This window comes from Diadema setosum, chromosome 3 (assembly GCF_964275005.1).
Source record: "Diadema setosum chromosome 3, eeDiaSeto1, whole genome shotgun sequence".
Classification (NCBI taxonomy): Eukaryota; Metazoa; Echinodermata; class Echinoidea; order Diadematoida; family Diadematidae; genus Diadema; species Diadema setosum.
The window spans coordinates 38,005,671-38,022,835 of NC_092687.1; the positions used below are offsets into that span (position 1 = coordinate 38,005,671).

At 38.8% G+C, this 17,165-nt stretch overlaps 2 protein-coding genes across 4 annotated transcripts in view; one reads left to right on the forward strand and one right to left on the reverse strand.

Moving 5' to 3' along the window:
- LOC140226578 (uncharacterized) overlaps positions 1 to 16,621 on the forward strand; it is a 187,526-nt gene extending 170,905 nt beyond the window's left edge. For all 3 annotated transcript variants that reach the window (XM_072307031.1, XM_072307032.1, XM_072307030.1), the window contains exon 7: positions 16,574 to 16,621. The gene's annotated coding sequence lies outside the window, so the exon portion shown is untranslated. The remainder of the gene's footprint in view (positions 1 to 16,573) is intronic.
- The window catches only part of LOC140226577 (nuclear pore complex protein Nup160-like), a 43,469-nt gene continuing 38,296 nt past the window's right edge, over positions 11,993 to 17,165 (reverse strand). The window contains exons 30-32 of the mRNA XM_072307029.1: positions 16,613 to 16,738; positions 14,995 to 15,099; positions 11,993 to 12,701 (exon numbers count right to left, since the gene is read on the reverse strand). Of these exons, the coding sequence (XP_072163130.1) occupies positions 12,591 to 12,701; positions 14,995 to 15,099; positions 16,613 to 16,738 (342 nt within the window). The 3' untranslated portion in view covers positions 11,993 to 12,590. The remainder of the gene's footprint in view (positions 12,702 to 14,994; positions 15,100 to 16,612; positions 16,739 to 17,165) is intronic.

The window sequence follows — 17,165 nt, forward strand, 5'->3', positions numbered from 1 at the left end:
ATCTGAAAAGAAAGCGTAAAGTATGACAAGCGCAATAGTGAAATTTTGATCAAACACAGAATAAAAAGTAAGGAAGATATGGAATTTTTGAAATTCGCTACTTTTTGCGCTACAGTTTTTGAAAACTTTATGTGAATATGTAAATGAGTGAGGTGATGATGCCATACATCACAACTTTCCATTGGTCGCGTAAAAATAAAATGGCTGAAAACATATTTGTCTGGTATGAAGTGTGAGACACAATGTTAATGATACCTCTTTGAATAACTACAAAGAATGATCAGCGATAGGGCCTACATGTCATACATCACAACTTTCCATTGGTCGCCTAGAAATAAAATGGCTGAAAACATATTTGTCTGGTATAAAGTGTGAGACACAATGTTAATGATATACAAAGAATGATCAGCGATAGGGCCTACATGTCATACATCACAACTTTCCATTGGTCGCCTAAAAATAAAATGGCTGAAAACATGAAGTGTGAGACACAATGTTAATGATACCTCTTTGAATAACTACAAAGAATGATCAGCGATAGGGCCTACATGTCATACATCACAACTTTCCATTGATCGCCTAAAAATAAAATGGCTGAAAACATATTTGTCTGGTATGAAGTGTGAGACACAATGTTAATGATACCTCTTTGAATAACTACAAAGAATGATCAGCGATAGGGCCTACATGTCATACATCACAACTTTCCATTGGTCGCCTAAAAATAAAATGGCTGAAAACATATTTGTCTGGTATGAAGTGTGAGACACAATGTTAATTATACCTCTTTGAATAACTACAAAGAATGATCAGCGATAGGGCCTACATGTCATACATCACAACTTTCCATTGGTCGCGTAAAAATAAAATGGCTGAAAACATATTTGTCTGGTATGAAGTGTGAGACACAATGTTAATGATACCTCTTTGAATAACTACAAAGAATGATCAGCGATAGGGCCTGCATGTCATACATCACAACTTTCCATTGGTCGCCTAAAAATAAAATGGCTGAAAACATATTTGTCTGGTATGAAGTGTGAGACACAATGTTAATGATACCTCTTTGAATAACTACAAAGAATGATCAGCGATAGGGTCTACATGACTTGAGACTGCATATGGGGCATAATTGCGTTTGATTTAAAAAAAAAACGGAATAATTTCTTGATTCACGTACACACTGTATGAAAAATTGTGAAGAGATGCAACATCATAAATTCACTATAATTTGCATATTCACAATTTGACTGTTCAAGAAATGTTTCGTAAAAATTATTTCAAAACTTCGCAATTTCATAACTTTTTGTCAATTTTAATCAAACTTTCACCGTTGTGCTTTTAGTAGTTTCTTCTTTCCTTTTAGACTGACTTATATTTGTCCCGGTTTCCCTCTATAAAGACCAGGGAGCGCGAAAGGGATGCATGGCTGGTCCGACTCACTGGCTGCCCACTCTAAAGGGCTCACACGGGTAAATAATTCCCCATAGAGACGTGTGTTAAAATTCAAATTTCAAAAAATTCTGTAAAATAGCTGGGAGAAATGAGGTGTTTCATCTTCACTAACCTGGATAAGTGAGCTATACCCTGTCATCCATCAAATTTCCAAGGCAGGTTCTTCGGCTCAAACTATGTCCAAGGGTTCGCAAAACCAGACAACGATTTCTTTTCACTCAAAAAATCACCTATTTTCTGTAAATGCACCCAATGTATTATAGTCTCTTCAAATTCCATGAGAAAAGCTTTCATCTTCAAACTACAATGCAGTTTGTAGAGGAATTCACACTCAATATCTGCAGCTATTCAGTTTTATGCCAAACTGCATTAATGATTTGTAATTAATTTTTTTCTTCATTTATTTTGGTATCTTTGGTACGAATTTGTGAAGAGGTCTGGCACATTCCATTTTATTTACAGGTGTGAGCCCTATAAGGTATACATGTACATTCGAAAACGACGAATAACACGAAGTGAAGCTTTTAAGCAAGTGGTATTGCGATGGAACTATAATTTTATTGTCATATTACTGGAGTATGTGAGCTTCCTGTGCCTTCATCCTTGTTCTAAAAGTGTAATATGTTTTGGGTTCTTCAGAGAGTTGGTTTGTGTGCTCAAGGGGACCCGGTGCGTTCGAGCGCTCTCCTAAAGCGAACTGTACCGTACCGTACCCGCGCCAGAGGAGCGCTCGAACGCTCGTAAAGTGTACCGTACCGTACTGTACCGAGCCAAAAGTGGAACACTTCCCGATCTGCTCCAAAAGCGTATCAAAAGAGTACAAAAAGTTCGCTGTAAAGCATGCGCGTATCATGCGCATACGTCACAATGCAAAAACATAATTCTCTTTGTTCGGGACAGCTGTAAACTTAGTAGTTCAAGCGCCAGGTGGATGACATTCTTCCTAAAAAAAAATGCGTGACCTTTTCTAAAAATGACTCGTGAGGTACACTTTCTCGACAGAGCGCTCGAACGCTTCAAATCTGGCACAGTTCGGTACGGTACGCTTTGGTTCGCTTTAGAGCGCTCGAACGCCGCACCCCAGGACAACAATAAATTCCATAAATTTATAATGCAAAATTACATAAATCGTCTGGAATGCCCCCTTCGTGGGGATATAGGTAAGGCTACCTCTAAACGGAAATATAGATCTGTCTTGAGGATTTTTATAACATGTTTTTTTTCTTTTCTTTTATTACTTTGAAGGTTCTCCTTTATATAGGAGAGGAAGACGTAAGAATTCTATGCACCCAACCAGACTCAGCAGGATTATATCCCCGACAATAAACACAAACTGAATTTTATGTCTACACTATATAGCCCGCACCTTAGCTATTTTTATGTCACTCCGCTGCGCCGGCCGCTGAAGCCTTATCTCTTGCGTTTGGATGTTTTTCTCTCTTCTTTTCTTTGTTTTGTTTTGTTTGTTTGTTTGTTTGTTTGTTTGTTTTTTTTTTTTGGGGGGGGGGAGAAATTTACTCTCCTATACATCCCCCACCCCCCCCCCCCCAAAAAAAAAAAAAACACAAACAAACAAACAAACAAAAAACAGGACTATCAGCAGCGATTGAGGTGGCTGATTGTCAATCTCCACATTCAATGTCTGTCAATAACTTCCGTCTTAGCCCATGTTATTAGGGTATATGGACTTTTTTTTACTGGCTTTTGCAATCTATTGGAATGAATATTCAGTCATGTTGGACAAGCTCCCCCTTAGATGAATGATATAATATATTTTGATAATTATTAGTTTCATGCAATTCAATGTCTATGTTTTTTTTCTCATAAAGATGATATTTCATATATGTATAAGAGCCTATAATATTGACATTGATATTGAAATCAATAATTGCCTTTTTTTTTCAGAACGAGAGCACCAAAGTATGATGTATGTCATCGTCACGGAAACTGGTTCTTAAACAGCTGCACCAGGCCCGAGTGTTTATGCGCGCACCTAGTCCTGGTTCCACCCCAAGTAGGAATAAAAGACTGTGACGTCATCACTTCGGTAATTTGTGCTACGTCACACTGTACACGATGACGTCAGGTCTGAAAATTCTCACGTTATCTTTCCTCTTCATCCTCGTCCTTCTCCTACTGGGCTCAGACTACGCATCCGCACCATGGCGGGAAATTGTCAACAAGCTGACGGATAAGGAGAGACGCATATCTCAGGAACACTTCTCAATCACAGCAGCGGAATTAGCGAGAAGGCAACACAGACACGAACTGCACGAAGAGATCTCGAGAGCTACTTTGCGCGCGAAAAATGACGTGGACAGATGGAACCCACCGCGCATGCGCGAGGGGCACGAAGAAGACTCGCGGAAAATTCTACCTCCTGACACCAATAACGAAGTCGTTCGAAACTTTTCACGCATGCGCGCTGCAGGACAAAATCATATCGCAGAGGCTGTTGCGGAAGAGCGCGGTAATGACGACCAAGTCCGTTTTTTCCCGTATGTTCCATGCCATTTAGCCAGTAAAGAACTTCAAGGGGAGCTCCAATGCAAGCAGCGACTGCCGCGGCTGATTGTCATCGGTGCGAAAAAGGGCGGAACCGGCGCGCTGATGTTCTTTCTGGGCCACCATCCGGCAATCAAGCGCACGACCCCAGACGAACTGCACTACTGGGATCTCAATCCGGATCAGGGAATCGACTGGTATCGCGATAAGATGCCTGTCACGTCGCGCTACCAGCTTACTGTGGAGAAGTCCCCAGCCTACTTCGTCGGAGACGGTATCCCGGCCGCCGTGGCGCGAGATTTGTCCCCGTCCATCAAACTCCTGCTGATTCTACGCGACCCCGTGGTGCGCGCCGTGTCGGACTATCTTGAGACCGTCGACAACTTTCCGGACACTCTGCACGGGAACAGCACCACGGGTGGGAATTTCCCACACTACCCTTACCACAATTACACCTACATCATTGAGGATACCTTCGAGCGGTCAGTACTTGACAAGGAGGGCCGGGTGAACGCAGCTAACGCGCTCGTCATTACTGGCATGTACTCGGTCCATCTACAAGAATGGTACAAGGTCTTCTCCAAGCAGCAGATCCTCATCATTGATGGCGACGAATTCTCGCGGAATCCGCTGCCGCACCTCAAGGACATCGAGACCTTTCTTGACATCCCGTCGTTCTTCACGAGGGACTTGCTTTACTACGACGAGGAGAAAGGGTTCTACGGCCTAGTCACTTCGAAACAAAAGACGCTGGGCGCCAACAAGGGGCGCGCACATCCGGAAGTGAGCGCGGATGTGTTGCAGAAACTGCGTTCGTTCTACAGGTCTTACGACGAGAGACTTCAAAATCTAACGGGGAGAACTTTTTCATGGATGAGTCAAACTGATCAGTAAGGATTGTAGTTACCTTTTAGAGTTAGAGAGGTGTTAATGGACGAAGGAGAAACTAATCGATCGTTTGAAGCAACAGCATGCGCGACACCGCCGAGAAGTTATCTACGTGGTTGACAAAAAGCGCGTCAGTAATCATGGACTTACAGGCTCATAGCAGATAAGACCTCCATGCTGCTGCAGTTCGCAAAAACTAATAGCGGGATCAGCGGTGAAAAAAAAAAAATAAGCGAGTGACGTCATAGCTGCTCCCAATGGACTTTTTGGGAGGCTGGGGTATTGTTTTAATTTGTTTTTAATTGCACTGTTTTGAAATAACCGTGTCTTGTAAGTCTGTGGTAATGTAGATCGAAGTGACAACGCTTTCTAGTTTTCCCTGGTTAAATTTCCTTTTGCTGATTATTGCGGTGTGAAAAGGTTGAAATACATTTCAAATCAACATTATCATTATGCAGTAATACCAACCCTGCATTCTTTTAAGCCATGATTTGTTTTTGAATATGTACAATTAAAGGGATAAAATAGTTTGGGTTGACAGGGGGCTTCAAGTTTCCAGGTTTTTTTTTTTTTTGGGGGGGGGTGTATGAGGATGAGAAACAATGAAGGAGCATACAATATTCTCGGAGGAGTTCAGGATGGTTTTGCAATAGTTGGGATATCCAGAAAGGAAAAAGAAAAAGGTCCCAATGAAAGGTGCGATCCCCTTTTATCAGGACCTCTATGTGTCACTTCGTTCTTGGAAATCTCGCGGCCATTTCAAAACGGATTTTCATCAAATAGACTTTGAATTCCTCTCACAACGTCTTTTATATTTCTCAAGTGGTTTCTAATCATCTCGGAAAAAGTTAAAATCTGAATCCTCAATATCAACCAAACTATACCGTCCCTTTAATATCGTCCTTCGGAGGGGACTTTAAAGACCTGGTAGCGTAGATTCTTCGGCAGTGCTCGTACTTACACAGAGATAAGTGATAAGGCTATACACCATTTCGGTACGGGGATTCTCGAATACAGTGGAATCCCGTTATAACGAGATCGTCGGATCCGGGTGATTTTTCTCGATACATCCTGGGCCCGTTGCATAAAACTCCATTCGGATTTTTTTCCGGTTGAAATCACAAAATTCCGGTTGGAAGCTCCCAACCAGAATTTTTATGCAACGGATTTTACATTCTTAGGTTAGCAACCTTAAAAAATTCAGGTTGGGCAAATCCCAACCTGAATTTTTTTAACCCTAAAAAGACTGGGGGGGGGGGCCTAAAAGGCCCCCCCCCCTCGACATTTCGTGCGATTACTCTGCAACACGCAATGCTCTCGCCGCGATGCTCTATGACTTTTTTCTTTCAAGTTTCCCGCACATTTTGACACCAAATTTGTGACGCCCGGGTGTACGGTTCTGAAGTTACATAACTTTTTGCACATGCACGCGAGGCCGAAAATGGCTCAAAAATGTGATTTTGTGTACAAAGTCAATGCAAATTGAGTGTTTTCACATGATTCATATAAATATGCTTATTTTTACTCTCAATGGCTAAAATTAATTTGTTTTAGGAGTTTTATGCTTCAAAAAGTGTCTGCCACAAATTTTGTTGAAAAAAACAAAAAACAAAATGTCGAAAAAACAAAGAAATACATAAGAAATTCATAAAACAATAAAATAGATAAGAAATTAATTTTGATACCAAATTTTTTTTCAAGTACATTTGCTAAGAATGCCACAAAAAATAATTAGACCAAAAATGAGCACTTTTGGAGCTTTATTTACTGATTTAGATCAAAGAGTCTGATTTCAAGCTTAAATTAGCATAATTAATCAAAATAAAATAAAAGAAGACTATTTTGGAAATTTTAAATATACGAACTTGTAGAATACATTGCACACTACCATTGTGCAAATTTCCGTGGCGATCGCGCGATCCACGGCCGAGATCTTAAAGGGGGGGGGGCCTTTAGGCCCCCCCCCCCCCAGTCTTTCGAGCTACCAAAATAGCCTAGTCTTTTTAGGGTTAAGGCTGCTAAAAAAGTTTTATGCAACGGGACCCCGAACTCTCGTTATATCCGAACACGTAGGAAGAGTACACTCACTCTTGTTAATATCAGGTTACTATGCATGCATTTTATAAGTATGTATTATAATAATAACCAAGCCCGGCCAGCCGTCCCACATCATGGTACCCAAATGCTCCTGGGTCTTTAAACGGTTGGAGCCATGGTTGCTTGCTAACAAACTACTCCTTGCTTCTACACGACATAAAAGAAGTTTATTAGATTTAATTTGATTTAAGGCATTTCACATGATTATTTCTGTTCATACGTACTTGTATTCTCGTGTATACACATGGCATATTCAGACAGCTTTGTGGTCTATCGTTGATTGAACTATTACGTATCACGTGTATTATAATACATGTAGAGCCTATGTTATATTAATTTGATTTTAATATGTTATATTGAAGAAGCGGTTTTTGAACTTCATTCAATGTTGTGAAACTTGACATAACCCAACGCTCGGTTACATGTAGGCCCCTAAAGCCCGCCGCACACCACACGACCTGACTAGGTCGTACACCTTCCGACTGGCGGTTTGACGTCATCAAAAAATGAGGTGTCATGCAAGTCGTGGGACAATGTCGCAAGGTTTTAACGTGTTGAATCTTTTCAAATAGTCGTTTGTTTATAGGTAGCTATAAACGCATGACCACTAACTGCTAGTTGCGCGTACACTGTGTGGTAAAGCGTGTGGGAGGCATGTTGCAGGTCCTAAGGTCAGGGCCCTGTTTTATGAAGAGCTATAATTGATTATGTAGCTGATTTCTATCATAAGTCTACGGCAGCCTGTGTGGTAAGGGAATTTACAATCGATTTTATCTTTTGATAAAACGGGGGCCCAGGATAGTGTCCATTGCTAGGTCACATGACCTTGGCCCCATTTCATACAAGAAGTTGCTATGATGGCAACTCTTGCTGGAATGGTAATTGTCATGGTAACAAAAGAATCCAGCTTCCTGATTGGTTGTTGCTTTGGGAAATGCCATTCCAGCAAGAGTAGCTATCGTAAGTTCTTTTATGAAATGGGACCCTGGTCTCATGGTCAAAGGTAGTATGACCTCTGGTCAGGTGTGTGCTGCGGGCTTTAGGCAATGAATTTTCAACTCGTTCTATACTCTCGCTTTTCAGGGTTTCTGCAATACTTCCACACTGCAGAAAAAAAAAATGATAAATTTCATTTAAGACTGTCTGCTTACAATTCAATTTATGAATATGTATTGTATGTCTTCAATTTATGAATGTATATCTTCAATTTTTAATGTACGCCTTATCTGCATTCATCCATATGCATTTAAGTGTAGATATGACTACTGTACAATGTGAGTTGCAATGTTTATTAGAGGGAGTTTTGATTGAAACTATGTATCACAATAACCTCCTAAACACTTTGAACCAAGCGGCATGTTTCACTATTTTTCTCATTTTGTCTGTAGGCACCATTTTTTGGTGCATTTATTTCTTGTTAGAAAAGGAGAAAAGAACAAGTATCCTCCAAATGTACAATACAATATACATGTCACTAACACATGGTGAACCATAAACTCAATCTTCGTTAATACAGTGCACTCCCATTATAACAAACACGGTTATAACGAAATTCTGGTTACAACGAAGTAAAGATTCAGGCCGCAACATTATTCACTCTATGTACAATTATTTTTACTGTTTATTTGTTTGGTTTTAACGAAATTTTGATATAACGCAAGAAAACTGTCGGTCCCAAGGACTTCGTTATAACGGGAGTCCACTGTACAGTGTGATTTCATGTCTGCATTGACACCCCATTCCACAAACATGGCGTCTTAACACATTCACTGAATTGTCATCACTCTTCCCCCTAGACAAAAGAAACTGACTGGACTACTATTGTACAAGTCTGTCAGCACTTGCAGCAAATCTTAATAGGATGACTCCCTCTCTTAACCCTATTTTAACTGGGGGGGGGTCAAATTGACCCCCCCCCCAACATTTCGCGCCACAATTCCGCAACGCGCAAAGATTTTGCCGCGTCGTTTCATTACTTTTTTCATAGAAGTCTCTTGCATATTTTGAGACCAAATTTCCGACGTCCGGGTACACCGTTCTGAAGTTACACAATATTTTGCATACGCATGTCAACCCGAAAACGGCTCAAATTCATGATATCGTGTGCAAATCCAATGCAAATTGTTTTTTGGTTTAATTGATATAAATTAGATTATTTCAACTTTTAGCCATTGAAATTAATCAATTCTAATGTAGATAAGCTTGAAAAAGTGCCTGTAACAAACTTTGGCAAAAAAACAATAGAAAACAAAAGGTCGAAAAAAACAATAAAATAAATACGAAATTAACAAAACAATGAAAAACAAAAGAAATTAATTTTGATTGTGCTATTTTTTTTACAACAAAGTTGTTTGATGTGTCGTGAGGAACTCTGACACAAAAATTTAGCAATCCTTCAGTCTTTTTAATGAAGTTATAGGTGAAAATATTTCATGCATAAATTTGCATAATTAATTTATTAAAAATAGAAAGCCAATATTTTTCTATTGTATGACCATGTAATCTTGTAGTTGACATCCGGCTCTATCTTCAGGCAAAATTTTGCTGCGATCGCACGATCGGAGGCCGAGATCTGAAGGTGGGGTCAAATTGACCCCCCCCCCCCCCCCAGTAAAAAACTTGGTCTCAAATAGCCCAGTTAAAATAGGGTTAATAGGGAGCTTTAGATTTGCGACACAAGCGTTTGTGACGACTGCATTAGCTACTCTCCTCTTCCCCTGCATCAGGATGCAACTTATAAAAAATAAACTGGGGCCCCCATATGATCAGCGCATAGCAGCTCTCTGCATCGTAACTTGAGTGGACATAAAAATAGCTCAGAACGCGTAGTGAAAACTCAGATTATGTGCGCTATAAATATATCGCTTTTGAAAAGCGATTTTGCGCATGCACAGAACAGGGTTTTTTTCCCCTCTGAATGTCCCAGTCGCAAAAATCTAAAGCTCCCTCCTAACCTGGCCTCGGGCAAGCAAATACCTAAATACACTTTATACCCATTCAAATTGTCACATACCGGTAGTTGGATGGTGATAAAGAAATAAAAAGAGTATTCCCTCTTATTTTCATCTGAAGATCCAGTCAACCTCACAAAAGTCACGTAAGTTAACAAGTCATGTAAGTCTACGTAAATTAAAAAGTCCAAAACTTTCCTTGAGTTTACTCGAGTTTTTGACTTCTGCGCAAGCTGACATATCATAATAAGTTAACAGATTTTAGACAAGTACCCAAATACGTGTATTATGATAATAACTATGGGTATACTAAGAACATGATTAAAATGTCATTGCTTTACTGCTTTGTGTTTGAATTTGTTATTCTATTTCTTTTTCTTGGCCTGCTTGAAAGGTTACTGCACTTTTCTAACACTTATAACAAGACATTATTTCATGTGATTTTTTGTTATTCTGAAGATTTGTTAACCTGAAATAAAAGTTCGCTATCCTGAACACAATTATTCCATTAACCAAGATTATCACTCATCAAAAAATGAAAACAGGGTTCATTAAAATGAAAATTTTTAGCATTATTCCCATGATTCATTATTCCACAGGTTCATTGAAAATGAAATTTGATTTGTTATTACGAAGGGAAATTAATCAAAAATAAAGGTTTGTTTTTAATAGGATAACCCAATAATGTAAGAACGGTTCACTATTCATAAGGAAAGGGCCTTCATTAATCCAAAAGTAGAAATAAGGATCTTTGAGCAGAAATGAAAAAATGAAAAGGTGCATACTAATGAACATTTAGAATTACAAGCCATTTCAAAAGCGATTTTTGTCAAACAAACTTTGAATTCCCCATAAAATTCAATGCTCTTTCATATTTCATAAGTGGTTTCTCATTATCTTGCCAAAAAAAAAAATCATCCTGATGTGCCATCACCAAACAGAACTGGACTTCCCCTTTAATATGTTTTTAGATTATTGAACCTTACGAATAACAAACTTCTTCTTTTTTCCGTTTTGGATTAACAAACCTTTGGAATAATAAACATTTCCCAAATTCATGAAATTCTTCCGTCGGAAGAAGAATTATTTACGTCGATGTAGAGCAATTTGTCAATCAGTTGCAATAAACATTTCATTTTTCAGAATTACAAAATATCAGAATAACAAATCCTGAAAATAACAAACTGTAACAATTGCTAGTATTTTATGGCAATTCCAATTTGCAGGAAGTGATTTGGAAATTATAGCAAAAAGAATTGTTTGCATGCATTTTAATTTCGCAAACTTCGCGAATCAAGATTTGCGATATTTCAATGCACACAAAAGTTCTTGTCTACACCAAATGCATTAAAAGTTAAAGGTAACTTGCGAAAATTTCATGCGGAGTGGCAGAAAAGGCCGTCAGCTCCGAATCACGAAAAATTTCATGCCACGAAAATATCATGTTTTACAGTAGCCCCCTGAGGATTTTTAACTCAAGAACTGCAATGAAGGAGTTAGGCCATAAATACCATTATAAAACATTGCATATCATGACTTACAGTTAATGAAGGCACTACTCAGCAATGTATCTATGCTGTGCCATTACTGGTCTCGCATAAAACATTCTCATTGTCTTGGACAAACTGATGATTAAATCATTTCTAGCTTTTCAAAATTTATCCAATGGACCTCACTGTTCCCATAGATATGGCAAATATGAAAAAAGGGAGAAATATGTATCTTGATGCAAGGTTAAAGATATATCTACCAGATATAATCACATTTGAAGTGGCATGTTCCTATGTTTTTGAGTACAGAACACATGATTTGCTTTTTTTGTGTGTTTTTCTTAAGCCTCTGATACAAGTACAAGACATTCCATTCAAAGTGCTGTATTCTATCTCATTTGTTTTAACCTTGACCAAATCATGCCTGGTATGTTTAATGAAAACTTTCAAAAGTCTTCTGAAATGCAATAAAACGCGACAGCTGTCCAGAAATTATCGCTCTGAAATTCTAACAAAGATTGTAGACTGTTTGAACAGAAACTTAAAGCATCAATAAATTATGATTCTAATTCTTTGTTACTACACACAATGTAGAACACACACCAATCAGCAGCAGCCATTATTTGTAGATTAATACTTTAATGATGGGACGCAATCAATCTCACATACAGTGTACAGCTGCATCTGTGTATGCATGTATGTGTGCGTGTGTATGTGTGACTGTATTGGGTTTTGACAAGTTACAACACTGAATTATGTGTACTGGGCATACTGTCACAGTGGAAAATGTTGAGACGATCATTCCTTTTTATGAGCTAGACTAATTTCAGTGAAATTCAAATGCTTGTAACTTTGAAGATGAAAGGGTATATGTGTATGTCTCATAAAGTACTTGCATACGGTTCTCATTTTTCAAGCTGATATAGCTGAGGTCTACTGAGAACGTTCACTCGGCTTTCAGCTCCAAACTCTGCTCTGTACACGTTTCTTTGTAGAATGAAGAATGGAACTCGTTGACTATTCACATGTGTCCAAGAGCCTACTCACTCTTTGCACAAAACTGCCTCGGACAGGGACCTCTCGCAGTAAATGTCCACAGGAAAAACATTTTTTTGCTCCTTCACTGTAATGGCTACAACTTGCTGGACAGACGAAAAAGCAGACTTCGACTATGAGGTCGTTTACACTGGAAGTATGGCGCCCTCTATGAGACTGTGCTGCGATATTTCCTCACAGCTATGTCCGTCATCTCCTTGGAGACCGAGTCCACTTGTCGCAGGTATTCGCTGAGCCGTGAGTGCAGAATGGTGTGGAGCTATGGTTGTGGCAAAAAAAAAAAAAAAAAGGGAAAACGGAAAAAAAGACTCGTGTAGCAAATGCAGATCATATAAACGAGATCATTCTAATACTGTAAAACGAGGAATGTTCGCGTGCATTTTAATTTCTCGAGCGCCAAGATTCGCGAAATTGAAATGAACGCGAAAGTTCTTGTCTACACTATATGCATTGAATGCCAGTGGCACTTCGTGAAAATTTCATGCCTCAAAAAAGGCCTTCGGCTCCAATTCGCGAAAAATTCATGCCGCGAATATAGTTGAAGATAGTCATGTTTACAGAGCTCAACAAGAGCAATAGCCCAGTGGTCTTGGGCCTTTAGAAACGGATGTCTGGCTACCAAATTTCAAAAAAGGCCAATATTTTGTGGCCCAATTTACCACTTACGACTCAAAATAGATCATTACATCTCTGTTTATTTGGGTCACCAAAATGTGATATTTAAAGACTTTACAGGCCTGAGCACACCACCAGATAAAAAGAAGTTAGTGTTGAGCCTCTGCTGTAGCCACGCACACTCCACATCTCAGTGCAATTCAATACCAGCAAACAATCATCACACAACATCACTGGTTCACCAAGTACGTATCCATGGCAACCTGGGCCAGAATCTCATCCAACACTCTGCTTCAATCCTCTATATTTCCCAATCCCTCTTGACATAATCACCAAATCCCACAGTCAGCAAACCTTTTTAGTTTGACATCCTGAATCTTTTGGATCAAATTCTTGATTGTACTTTTAAGGGATTGTATAGTTTTGGTTGAGACCTAACTCTAGGTTTCTAACATTTATTGGTGAGATGATGAGAAACCTCTTGTATAATATGAAAGAACATGTTATGTAATTCCAAGAGGAATTCAATGTTTATTTGATGAACTTTGGCTTTGAAATGGCTGAGATATCCAAAACAGAGCAATCCTAATAAAAGTGGTACCCACTTTTTATTACAAGTGCTTTGTTTTACATCGTTTTTGGATATCTCGGCCATTCCAAAACCGGTTTTCATCAAATTAACTTCGAACTACTCTAGAATGGTATGCTCTGTACTATTTCATAAGTGGTTTCTTGGTATCTCGCGAAAAGTTAAATGCCCAATCCTCATCTCCACCAATAGTAAACTATCCCTTTAAGAACCACGAGTTCAGACTTTGATTGAATTCTGTCTTGCCTCATATTCCACCTACTCAAAGGCTTTTATTTTTTGCCTTTTATCACTTTGCATCAATTTCTTTCACACACAAAAACACAGCAAGCACAGCCTACATTGATTTGAAAGACAGAATTGAGGCAGGATAGCAACAAGGGTACTGGGACAAAGAAAATAAATATCAGAAAAGTAGAACGACATGAGAGAGAGAGAGAAATATAGAAAGAGATGCAGAGATGGACAGATACAAGAAACATATAGCAAACTAGTGTATACACCGAATATTTTGTGAGGTTTTTATTTTCGCAAATTTTGCAAGGCGGGTGCTATTTACAAACTTAAAAACATGCGCAAATATTAACTCAGATCCCAACATGAATGTGACATGCACACATTCATTTCCCTATTCAATGCTAGACTCCACTATCCTGAATTTAACTACTAGCGAAATTGTCAGAAAGTCCTGACTCCCAAAAAGATTAGACTCGCTTAATACAAGGTATATACAGTGGAGACTCCTGTTATAACGAAGTCCTCGAGACCGGCAGTTTTCTTTTGTTATATCAAAATTTTGTTATAACCGAACAAATAAACAATAAAAATACATAGAGCAGATAATGATACAGCCTGAAATTTTACTTCGTTGTAACCAGAATTTCGTTATAACCAAGTTCATTATAACGGGAGTGCACGGTACAGTATTAGAACAGGGTTCCCAGTATTTCAAGAAAACAAAATTCCCTGATTTTTCCCTGATTTTTCCCTGCTGAGGTATCAAATTTCCATGATAACTATTTCAACTCATTTCCACTTTCACATCCAATTTTCATCCAGTTTCATCCATGGACGCTGATTTGATATGCAACATGATTTATTATAACAGAGTCTTACTGCCTATTTTCGATTTTGGGGCCAATCAAAATTCCCTGACTTTTCCCTGATTTGAGGCATTTTTATGAACTTCCTGACTGCAAAAAAAAAAGTAAAATATTTTTCCCTGATTTCCCTCATGGGGCTGGGAACCCTGTAGAAAGGTACAGGCACAGAGACACAGTTTTGTCAAGAGAGGAATGTGGAATACAGCGAGAGGAAAAAGACAGAGAGAGGAAACAAAGAGACTTACTTTGATGAGTTCTGGTTTGTTTTTGGTCTCTTTGAGCGCTGTCAACAAGTGGTCCATCTGTTGGTACGGCATCCACACACTGGGTGCAGTAGACCTGAGCGGGTCCTGGAACAACAAAGTAGGGGCAAAGAAAAACCATGTAGCTCGATTGTAGGTGGGGAGATTAAGTTGCAACGCCATACTGTTCAGCTCGACTTAATTAATTAGCAGAATTGGCGGAAGAGAATGGCCAGAGATGCATCACGATCTGAGGCAAAACATGAAAGTTTTGGAATTTCAAAGTTCTACACGCTTCACAGGTAGGTGAAACAGGTCACAATAACAAATCACTTGATATGTGAAAAGTTTTGGAATTTCAAAGTTCTACACGCTTCACAGGTAGGTGAAACAGGTCACAATAACAAATCACTTGATATGTGAATATCAGTGATTCACAAATTTCCCATGAGTTGAAGAATGAGAATGTCACATGTTTTTTGTGGAATATTAAGCAAGTACATCCCCCTTGATGGCTAAAAAAACATTATCAATAGGTCATTGCAACACATCTAAAATTTGACGCAAAAGAAAACTCAGTATTGTGCATTTTTACAATTTCTTTGCTATATCATTACTACCTCCTCCAATTTGTCGTACTAAATGTCACTGTTTTGTGAAAAACAAAAGTGAAACAAAGCTTGCTCAAATGATTTATATATATATATAATTATATTCTGAATTATATGAAGCCTCTACCATCCTGTTGCTCTGAATTTACTATACTTTATCAAAGCCAACTCTCACACAGTGTACTGTACGAGCTGAAATTTTCACGTACAGATATTTTCGCGAATTGGTCCTTCGAGGACATTTTCGCGCGTTGTTAATTTCGCGGTTGCGAGGGTCTAACTGAACTTACTTATTTGCGCGTTGTTATTTTCGCGTGTTGTTATTTTCGCGATTCAAAGGCGATTCGCGAAATTCGCGAAAATAAAACCACCGCGAAAATTTCAGCTCGTACAGTATGAAATTGCCTCGCTTACGAAGAAGGTATTGACTCGATCCCTTGGATCAACAGGGCATAGAAAATCTCCAGACTGTCACATGCTATGCCTTGGTTGACATACAACATATTCATTCGCTATACTGCATACACAACATTTACCTCCTTTGCTCAGGTGCATATGAAGCCCTTATGTGCAAACATACAATGTACAAATTATGTTACATAGTTTTGAGAGGAATATCAAAATATTGTACAAGCTGTTATTTTCACATAACAGATATTTTCGCAAATGAGGGAGAGGATCACGGATGAACTGACACCCAAGGCTATCTATAAGTGCATTATCACCTCGGCGCTTGGCAACATTTTTTAGTGTACTAAATCCACAGTCCAACAGTGATTCACGAAATTCACAGAAAGTGAAACAAACGTGAGAATATCAGCTTGTTAATATACAGTGTATTGTACTGCATGAAGAAGGCATTTTTTTTTGGGGGGGGGGGGGCTATTCCCACATCTCCACAAGCCTGGACGTCAAAACAAATTTCCCACTCTCTCTATTTTAATTTTTTCTCTTTTTTTGTTTTGTTTTAGCTGCTGTGGTTCCAGACATCGCCCACAACCGGGTCGTACCTTGAGACCAAAGTACTCCACCCCTTTCCCCATGAGAGCGTCAATGAACTCTATGGCCAGGTTCCCCGCCTCTTCAAGAAGGTCGAAGGAGATGTAGAGCAGGAGGAGGTTTCCGGGATCAAGTTTCTGATCAGAAGAAAAATTAAAAACAGAGAGGGCGTAACGACAGTAAGAATGTGTGACAAACACAAGAGAATGGAATCTGATAAGAATACCTATGTGTCTAACACAACATACGCAAGTAATTGTGATGATGTGCTTATTAAGTTTTAATGTGGCTGACATCAAAGGTAGCACTAAATTAAGATATTTTTGTTTCCATTTCAACGCACAGCTTGATAGTTAATATTTCAGACAAATTGCATTCTACATCCAAAAGCCATTATTTCCCTCATCTTAATTAAGAAATGACAGACTACATAATGTTATGACTAAAACATTTAGTTGACAGTTATTAATCAATGATTCTCGCATCAAGATGTTTTCCTAATGGAGTATGTATGCTCATGATTTTTATCATGGCCATTACTCTAAAAACTGAATAATAAGTGTT